Genomic DNA, 10709 nt, shown 5'->3' on the forward strand with positions numbered 1-10709 from the left:
TTTGTTATGGTTAACAATGACTTGGATGCACATATAGACATATAGTACATACATACATTTATATCCACGTATACATGGACAGCATATAGACATAATAAATGAGGCCAAGCAATTATGACTTGACTTTGGCATACTGTATTCGACTATTCTCAGTGGCACTGATCACTGGCTCATGGTCAGCGATAATGGCATCGATTTGATGGCCGTTGTTGTGGTGCAATCATCCGGTTGCTGAGACGAACCCGTCGCCGTGCCCGTTGTGGTGGTGGCGGCATTACCATGTCCGGCATCGGTGCGTTTTCGTGATGTGATTTTCTTCCAGCCACGGAGCAGAATTTGATTGCGATACTTGGGCGTGGTGAAGGTGTAAAGCAGCGGATTGACAGCCGAGTTGAGGGGAAGAATGAAGACGACCAGCCAGGCATAGATGTCGTTCGATATATTGTACTGGAAGAATACCCAAATCTTCATGGCAATGATGGGTGCCCAGCACAGCACATCGGTTAGCACAATGAAGAAGAAACGCACCGCAAATTCGCAGTCCAGCAGCGAAAGGGGCGTGGCACTGCGCGTACGCCAAATGGAGATGAGCAGTGCCGTATACAATAGAGCAATCATAACGAGCAGTAGCAAATTAATGCCCAGAAACACAATGGCCGAGTACTGCCAGCCCAGCGAGAAGGCTTCCCGGATGTGCAGGGGAAAACAAGTGCCAGAGTTTTTGCCATAGAATTGTGTGCTCGAGCGCCAGATGAGCACGGGTGTAACGGCCAAGGCAACGCCAGTCAGCCAAATGCACAGCAGCGAGAGGTAAATGATGCGTATGCTGATGCTGCGATGCCCACGAAAGGGATCCGCGATGAGCAGGAAACGCTCCAGCGACATGAAGGCCAGTATGAGCATGGATACCTCCGAGGAGCTGACCGCCAGCGTTCCAGTTGCAATGCATTGCCACGAATTGGTCCAATCATGAGCCACTCTGCAGGAGTAACAATAATCAATAATCAAAAAATGCGGAAATGATTTCAACTCACCTGTGATACTCGTGCCTATAGCGATAGTCTTGCACTCCAATGATGGCCAAGTAAACGCCCATTAGCAAATCAGCCAATGCCAAATTCCGAATAACCATCGTGACAGCAACGTTCTCATCACGATAGATGAAGCGACCCCAGAGCACCATGAGATTGCCCACTATGGACAGCGATGCCATGAACCAGGTGGAGTAACGCAACGATGGCTTGGTCAGCAGATCCTCAAAGGAACTCACACCATCCGTTTTGGGGCTGCACATCAGCACTTTTGGGGTCATGGAGCAGTAGAAGAAGCGGTCAAATACAATGTACTTCAGGCTATGCATCTTATTCAGCGCCGTGAAATCAATGCGATCGAATTCTATGCCACTCAAATTCAAAAAGGATACGTTCAGAGACTCCACCAAATTGCGATCTATGGGCAGAGGCATGTGTGCCAGTGAGCTATTAAAGGAGAAGTTTTAGTTTTAATGTTTAAAGTGAAAATGAAATGTTTATTGTAAATTTAAACAAAATAAAGCTTCCCCTTGAGGTGAACTTATATCACGAAATTTACATTTAAGCAGCTTGTAATTTAAGTAAATGTTTTGGAAATAAACAAGCCGCACTAGGCACAAAACATATTTAAAGTCATAAACATAAATTTAAGTTAACATTTAACCCCAAAAGAGCTACCTTTTCTATTATTTTGTGGTTGTTGTTCTTTACTTACAGCGCTTCGAGGCGTTTGTTATACAGAAATATTTCGCCAGATAATTCCTTAATGGGATTGCCAATGAGGAGGCTGTGAAAGTAAAACAAAATGCATGAATACGTTGTACGAGAGTCGGCGCTGTGTTTAAGATTGCGTATACGCCGCATAAGCTCCAAATAATGGGGCTACGTTTTGTGCTGATAAAACAAACCCAAGGCGATGCTTTCAACAGGCACATTACATATGTATGTGGGTGTGTTCGTGTGTGTGTGCACTTAAATATTGCAAGTGTGTGTGTGCAAAGGATGCCTTTAAAAAGTTGTTTCTAGTGCTAATCGCATGACTTAAAAGTCGCACAATAAAAGCACACACTCCACAGCAATGTCAGACATAATAACGAAAATTCTTATTTAATAGCTGTGAGCATAATATAAATCACTGGAGCACAACCACTGCACAGTTGCTAGTTTTGCATGGAGGGGCGAGCACATAGTGGGGAGGGGATCTTGGGGGATGTTGTGGTATGTTTAGCTGGTCAGTCACAGGAAAAAGCGCATCATTCATGACAGCGTGCAGACAGCTGTGGATAGGGCCAAAAGGAAAGGTCCTGGCTCCAGTCATCTCCTTAGCATCCACTGTCCACCTTCACCGTCAACGTCTTCTCTCAACGCGTCTCCGTCTTCTTGTGAAGTGCAGCAGCTGATACAGATGCGACTGCGACTGCTTTTGCTGCTGTTGCTGTTTAGTTCCATTCGTTGCACTTGTCTGGTCAATCAATGCCAGCGCAAAGTGAAAACAGTTTGGTTTTATGGCATGCCGCACAAAGACAATACGCCACGCCCCCTTCCTCTCTGCGAACACTCTAGTTGGTAATTGCTTGCCAGCTATAAAGTTGCATTGTGTTCTCGTTGTCGTTGTCGTTGTCGTTGTCGGTGGGAGTAGCTTAGCCATAAAGTAAATGTTTTACTTAAAGCATAAATTGCTTTTTGATATGTCCCAAAATACTGACAGTTCTTCATCTCCATCTCCATCTCTCTCAACTGCCTTTTTCTCTAATGAGGCTTATCAAGCAATTTTATGTAAATTGCAATGGAATTTAATTCCACCAAAGCTGGCTTCATGCGGTATGCCCACGGCATAAATTCTTTACTTAATAAGTGTGTACATAAGGCCAGCCGGCCAGCCAGCTGTTGTTGTTCGTTTTGGGCCTTTGACAATTTCAGACGACAATTAACATATTTTCTCTGGCCATAGCGGCAACAAGTTGCTGGCACAATCTTCTTCAACATACATAAGTACCCAAATAAGCAGCAAATAATGTCTGTCCACTGCTTTAGTCTCGACACACACACACACACTCATACATAACACTCACACACACGTGTCACTCAATGCTTCAACTCGCTCTGTGGTTGCCTGCGCACGAAAGTAGGCAATGTAATGCGTCTGCAAAGCTTCAACGTTCGCGCTCACGCCCACGTTCAGTCCAGTCGCAAGCAAACAGCACAGAATATATAGATACATAGTAGGGTATAATACTGAGAGAGGGTCAATGCGCAGTTAACAACATGTCAAATAAATGTGCATAGTTGTATTAGGAGTGAACTGCGAATTGAAAGCAGAGCTTAGGCTTAAACGAACAAGTTTATGCTCTATAGTTAAATAAATAGTGTTAATTATTTGTATTTTATTAAATCACAAATGTTCGTCATATATTAAAGAATAAATCAATTTGATTTAATGGCATCTTAGGCATTCTTTTTAATATTTTTAATAGTCAATTTAACTGATGATTTTCTAATATTTAAATTAAGTCATCTATCACTCATTTCCCCTTTTAAACAAACGTTAGCGAGTTGGCTCAAATTATTGTCATTTTGCGCAATTAAAATGGTGGTATTAGGCAATCGTTGGAAATGGCACGTTCTGCTGTTCAATCCTTTCGAGCAATGTCCTCGCGTGCGTCATGTTTACAACGGGATTACAATCATTGGCCGCAATTAACGTCACCAACGGCAACCAGCGGAGACACCCTGTATGGCAGCAGCAGCAGCAGAAGTCGAAGTAAAAACAGCACTCAAATAGAAAGATGTCAGTGCGTTTTTGGCACAGAAATCAAATTAGTGCTGCGATTTTTTATGTGCCATTTAAGTAAGTAAGGAACACACACACACACGCTGGTCAAGCGAGTAAGCGAATAAACAACTCAGCAGAAATGTGAGTCGCATGACAAGGAAGAAAAGTACAAAGACACACATACGTAGATACACTTGCACACGCGCATCGTGTGAGCAGTATTAAGATGCGTAACTGAAAGATACAAAACGTAGTGCCATAAAGGTCACATTTGTTTTATGAACTCGACGCTGGTAGCTGCTCAAAAATTCACAGCACGCTTGCAGGCGCATTATTTGCATGCAAACACCCAACGACATACACACAACCACACACACACACAACACACAGCTGGACAGACGAAGAAAGTGGGTGTGCTTGTGCCCGGGAGGGTTAGAACATCATCAACATCAGAGCGTTGTGATTTCAAAGGATTTTACTTACAGCCAACAATGACTTTAGGGATAATAATGACCAAAGCAAGACCAAAGGCAGCAACAATTTCAATAAACTCCTTCATTATGGGCTCCGTCAACAGGATAAGCAGCAGGACCAGCAACATCAACAGCAACAGTGCCAAAGCCAGATTCATGGCGTACATCAGCGATGGCGAAGGCAAAGGCAAAGGCAAAAAAGCAGGCGCTGCTTTGTCGAAATTGTTTTCACATAAAATACAAATTTATTTGCATTTTTATTTGCCCATAATACGGTTTGTTTATTTGCTGTTGTTGCTGTTTCTGTTGCTGTTACTGTTGCTGTCATCGCCTGAAGGCGTCAATTTCCCCATGGCAAAAGTCAAAGGGGCAGACAGCGTCCCAAAAGATACAAATGCAGCAAATACCACATTTGCTTAAATATTTTGCGTGCCAATTTTGGTCAAGTGACAACAACAGCAACTGCTTGTGTGTGTGTTCACTTTGACATGCTGATGCTGATCTATGTATGTGTATCTTGTGTATGTGAGTTGGTAAAATTTATGAACGCCACAGCCTGATGCCAAGCAGACTCCGTGGATGGCATTGCCGGCGACGTCCTTTTATTAAATATGATATTGATATATGTATTTATGTGCAAGCACACCACTTTACTAGACTATATACTACATATATACTATGTGGCCACAACATGTAACCGTCATCCTTAAGAAATCGAAGCCATAAATTCTGCTGTGCGGACCGCAACTTTAAGAGGCTTCTTTGCTTCTCGAGAGCATAAACTACTCAACTTTAAAGTGCGCTGTTTCTAATAAGCGGAAAGCATTTATCATTTCAAACACACAAATTAGAATCTCATCTAGTTTATATTAAGCATACGCCACGGTGGTTTGTTGTCTTCATGGCTATTAACATTTTTATGAGCGACTGCAGAGTTTCAGCGCTTATAGATTGTCCGCTTAGTACTCATTTTTGTTTTCAGTTATCGCATATCTTACTTTTTATATTGTATATGACTGTCATAAAGGCAGAGCTAATAATTTATGCAATAAATACGCGAAATTAGTAGGCGTGGTTGCGATCATAAAATAGAAAATTGAAAGTTTAATCGATGTAGTTTATTGATCGACTATAAATCGATCTATTAGCTAACACTATTTACATATTCGCGAGGCCTCACTATTAAATAAGCTATAAAAGAAAGTTAGGAGTTTATTTTTATGATATGAGAAACTTTGTAGCTACTAATTTCATTGCAATTATATACATCAAGAAATGGTAGAAGTTTTATTCCAGTTCATTGCATTTTTAAGCTGATTATGCTAATTAGCATCGTGATTTAATAATTCTTACTTAGCGTCAGCTACAAATTAAAATTTATTCTTATACTCACATGTCTGATATGGCGGTTAGATTGGCAAAGGCTCTTAGATGAATGTGCGTAATTAAATTGTGCTGCAGGTCACTGAAATTAGAATATTAATAAAGCAAATTTTATTCTTTGCTAAACAAAGTTAAAGCATTTAAAAGATCAAAATATTAATCAATTTTAATTCTATACAAATTTAATATTTCGCTAGCAAGAGGTCATTCTTTATGCATATTTGAATGTTTTTTCAATCAATCGGCTCGCATAGATAAACTTACGAAATATTGCGTATACGCAGCGTGTCAGTTAAACAGTTTAGTCTTTGGCTTTGGCTCGTTTATTTTTTTGATCTGATCAGGGGAGGGCAAAGGGGAGGTGACCTAACACATTTATTTACGTGCGGCAATTTGGGATGCTGATTTATTTTCACTTACCAACGCGCCGGGTGCCCAGACGACCCATTGACTTATATTGTCAGCTATTGATGCATAAATTAATGATTATGTGCGCCGGGCAGACGAAGATGCCTGATAAATGTTTTCAAATTGCCACACATATATGACTAAAGCCTACACATCACACTCAGAGAGCGAGACACCCACACACACTCACTCACAAATACATAAGCAATTTACATGACTCGATTTACGTTTAAATATTTGCTTAGCATATGCCATGTGTAAACAATTGAAAGTCAAATTTATGCTTATTGGCGCATAAATTCAAGCGTCTAGGTGTCGAATTCAATATTATTTTGCCTGCAACTTGGAGTTGCCATGTCATGTCAACTGTGCGTATGTGCAATTTGTTTGAAGTTCCTCTCGTTTTGTATTTTGGTATTTTGTGTTTGTTGTTGTTATTGTTGTTGTATTTTCTGCTGACAATGTGCCACTGGGATTGAGGCAAATGTAACCCATATAAATCTTTGTAGAAGCGCAAATGATAGCGGCAGCTGAAAACGAAAGCAAAATGCACTCAAGAGTAAAAATTACGCATACGCACCATAAAACCTAAGTACAACATATTTCAATAGACTTTTCGACACTTTTGCGCCAAGAGTCAAGGGGGAGGCAATACCATTTACCATTTAAAAATAAAAATAACAAGAACACAAAAACAAACGCAAAGAGAAATGGCCAAATGTAATGGGAGGCTGCCTTGAAAAGTGGCGTGCACATCGCACATTGTCTGGGGATAGGGTAATATGTACAACTATGTGGGGGTGGGGTAAAGATAAAGGGGGGTATCTTCCTTTTACTTTACTTACAGAAACTCTAAATTATCCAATTGTGCAAAAGTTTTCTCGCCAATGTATTCGATTCGATTGTGATCCAAATAGCTGTAAAATAAAGTGCAGCAACGATGAGTACAAATAAAATGCATGAATTTAAAAGTCAATTACAATGCAACGAAACAAATATACTCTCAAGGGCGTTAAATCAAATATTCTGAGAATATTATTAACTTCTCAAACGGAATTGTTTTCTCTCTATCAATAATGCTTTTTGTTAATGCTAAAACTTATTCTTCACCCCATTTTTGCTTGTTTCGAATTGTAAATGTACTTATATACCCTTTAAAGAAATGAATTTTATAGAGTATAAAGATAACTGTAAACTCCAAGGATATGCTTGATGTATGTGCTGTAGCTAAGGAACTCAACTAAGCCCATTGTCTGCATCCTTGCATGCCTGAGCACGTAACTGATAGATGAAGGTTTTGAAAGTGGTTAGTTATTAGACTAGTAAGTTAGTTAGATTGATATTTAGTAGTTGCTGCTAGGCAATAAAATGCCAGATTAGCCAGTTATGTTGTCAAGAGATTTAAGCAATGCCTCATGAAGTATTTATTGCAGTTATTCGTATTAATTAACATGGTATTTTTAGCCAACGCTTTGCTTGAGCGTTTGCGTCAATTTCTTTATTAAGGTTGAAGTTGCTGTTTATTTTTTTTTGTGTTTGCTTTTTGGTTAAACGTTTTAAGCGTTTTTGGCTCGAGATGGTTATTATGCCATCCATGGCACATCGTAAGGGGGATAACTGCTGCCCCTCTACCTTGGCATTTATGTGTACAACACATGCCCAACTGCACTTGATAGTCGCCCCCGAACCGGAGAGGGTCCAGCCAGTGTTTCAGACAGACGAACAGACGGAGACGGACAGACACAGACACTGTAAAGCATTTTACGCTTGAATACATCAACTGAACGAGTACACAACCCATAAAGGAGGAGGGGAGGAAGGGGGACACTGTGTGCTACACTGGGCAGAGGTCCTTTTTTTTTAATCTAACAAATAGCAGCGACATTCTGCCCACTCCCAAAAAAAAAAACTAAACAGAACAGAGACCAGAAAACTTTACTTACATTTCACGAAGCTCGGGTGCCTTGGACAGCTGCTCGTTGTGTAGTGTGAGGCGATTATGGCTGAGGATGAGCCAATCCAGTTTGTGCATTGAAGCCAAATGCTCCATGGGAAAGTAGCGCAGTTGGTTCTTGACCAGAAACAGCCACTGCAGACCATGCAAATCCTTAAGGATGCCGTGCGGCAATTGGCTAAAATTGTTGTGGCTCAACTCGAGGCGTTCCAAATGTGGCAAGCCGCCAAAGCTGCCCGGTGGCACACGTGATATGTTGTTGTATTTGAGCGTGCTGTGTTTTATACAAAATCTATGTTGAAATGCCGCTGATGGATATGACGTGAGTGTAGGAAACTTACAGCTTTTGAAGTCGCGTCAGATTTGCAAATAGATTTTCTCGCAGTGTCAGGTTATTTCTGATGATAAACAGATTGGTTACCTCGGCGCTAATGCGCGGCATGCGACGCAGCTTGGCGTATTTGCCACAGTAGAGCATTGTGCCGCCACCGCATTGGCACTGGGGTCGAGGATATGTGAGGATAGCTGGAATATGTTTGAATAAAACAAATAAGATTGGCGCTGACATCACGACTATATCCGCATTAATATATTTGTAGTACTTGCCACACGGAATTGACGTGCTTTGATTTCTGTTGCTGTTACCCGCCGCCGCCGATGGCGATAACAAATCCCCGGCGCTTACATTTGACCCACCAACCATTGGGCGTTGATTTTGTTCCTTCTTTTTCGCAATCGCATTACGCACAAGTTTATCGGCAAACTCCCTGCTGCCATAGGTGTTGCCACATTCGACCGGATGCTCATCGCTGCCATCTGTGCAGTCGGGTTTCTTGTCGCATATTTGCCGCTGCGGCACGCACTGTATGCCATTGTTGCAGGCAAAGCTGCCCGTGGGGCACGGTCCTTGAGAAAGCGTAGAAAATAATTAATATCACAAGAGTTCGCTGCCACATAGACAACACAGACAACAACAACAACAACAACAACAACAACAACAACAACAACAACATGACCTCAATACCCTTAGCATAATAAAGTGTTGCGTTTATTTGTTTAAAGCTAAAAACTTTTCATTCAGCTACCAAAAAAAGAGGAATATTTTCGACTACACTGCGTATGAGTAATCTTAGCAGTGAGCGGAACTAAAACTGTTTATGTCTTTCATTTGTTCAATTCGATAACCAAAAAAGAGTTCAATAGAAGTCGAGCATAGAGAAATGGCCAAATCAATTAAAATTAATGTGCGCAAAACTTTTGATTGCTTTTATTTGGCTTGGAATCGCTTTTGTTCTGCATTCACTTATTTATGTATGTATCTATTTCCAATTCAAGTAATTCAATTCAATTCAAATCGATTCGAAAAACTTAACAAAAAACATGACAATAGCATATCAATTAGCATTTCTAAAGAACTGTCGCCTCAATGTCCTGCAGCAGACAATTCCTAATAGTTTTGGCAATTTCTTTGGCCCTTTATCATATTTATGATAAGTCGTCAACTGTTTTGATGTCCCAGCCGAGCACCTTGGCCAACTTATGTGCAAATTGCGTCACTATAAACAATCTTAGTCGCATCCTTGAACCTGTCCCGATCTAAATGAAATGAAAGCGCTCGGCTTTAGGAAACACTTTTCAACTTCAACTTCAATTTCAATTGCAATTTATCTTGGCGGCTGACGCTTACTCAATGTGCTTGGCTTAAGCTGGCAGATATACAAATTCTTTAATACAAATTTCTTGTTGCTTTGATAGTATTGTTTGTACGTGTTTATTGCAAATAAATACATCATACGCCGCGTTAAGCCAAAAAATGGCATTCATCAAGTATTTGTTTGGCGTTCCGCTCTCGTTTTATTCTCGATAGCAAATCAATAGGCAAATTGACCATAGACGCATAAGAAGCGAAATATAGATGTAAAAAACACGATGAAAATGTGTGTGGACCATAAAACAAAATACGTACATCAAGTATAGAAGCCTGCAAAAGCAGAAATAAATGTGCAAATTGTTTTCTTCCCTAGACAAAGTTTGCACATTTTTTTATGGTTTCGATTTGGTTTTTTTTTTTTGCTATCGTATTTTACAAGAAATTACTTTCAAATACTTTTGAACGCATCGATTTATGAGCGTTTGCTGTTTGCGATTTTATTTTCAATTTTAAAAAAGTTGTTTAAATGGATCAGGAATTTAATAAATACAGATTAAAACTGATTTGATTTTATTTTTAGACTCAACTGAGTTTTCGGAAGTAGCTTAATAAATATTAAAGTTTTATCCATTCTTTCGGACTTTAACTTACCTAAGCTTAGATAAAACATCAGCACTGAGTAGAGCACAACAATGGTCATCAGGCAAATGCCCACGGCTATGCTCCTTCCGTATACCATTTTGTCAGTAGTTCTGTTAACTTTATCTTATCCTTATCGGTGGACTCCTGTTTTTTTTTTGTAGGGTGTTTAATTACTCGACTGCCGTTGCAGGCACAGCCTCTGGGCGGAGTTGAATATTTGGACAGTTTTCCTTGGGCATGTCCACAGATTCACAATCCGCTGACTCATTGAGTTTTAGCTTAAGTTTGACACTTCATTGAGCTAATTTTGATTGCTTCAAAGTGATTAAAGCTACATCAAAAAATGCTATAAAAATATGAGCAGATAATACACTGAAGAACATAATAATTTTCT

At 40.2% G+C, this 10709-nt stretch overlaps 1 protein-coding gene across 1 annotated transcript; it reads right to left on the minus strand.

Moving 5' to 3' along the window:
• On the minus strand, positions 1-10513 carry LOC117574849 (relaxin receptor 2). The gene is made up of 9 exons (XM_034258848.2): positions 10325-10513; positions 8629-8928; positions 8364-8547; positions 8012-8296; positions 6914-6985; positions 5671-5742; positions 1747-1818; positions 1035-1478; positions 1-979 (listed from the first exon to the last, which is right to left on the minus strand). Exons 1-9 carry the CDS (start codon positions 10410-10412, stop codon positions 163-165), a joined length of 2334 nt encoding a protein of 777 aa, XP_034114739.1. The 5' UTR covers positions 10413-10513; the 3' UTR covers positions 1-162.
• Between the last annotated feature and the right edge of the window lie 196 nt (positions 10514-10709).

Source organism: Drosophila albomicans, chromosome 2R (assembly GCF_009650485.2).
Source record: "Drosophila albomicans strain 15112-1751.03 chromosome 2R, ASM965048v2, whole genome shotgun sequence".
NCBI lineage: Eukaryota > Metazoa > Arthropoda > Insecta > Diptera > Drosophilidae > Drosophila > Drosophila albomicans.

Bases quoted from the DNA above. Each gene is read 5' to 3' on its own strand.
- LOC117574849 (XM_034258848.2), bottom strand. From the start codon at position 10,412: ATGGTATACGGAAGGAGCATAGCCGTGGGCATTTGCCTGATGACCATT. The intron at 8,548-8,628 runs GCAAGTACTACA...AACATATTCCAG, and splicing joins AAGCACGTCAATTCCGTGTG to CTATCCTCACATATCCTCGA. The intron at 6,986-8,011 runs GTAAGTAAAGTT...TTTATTTTACAG, and splicing joins GCACCCGAGCTTCGTGAAAT to CTATTTGGATCACAATCGAA.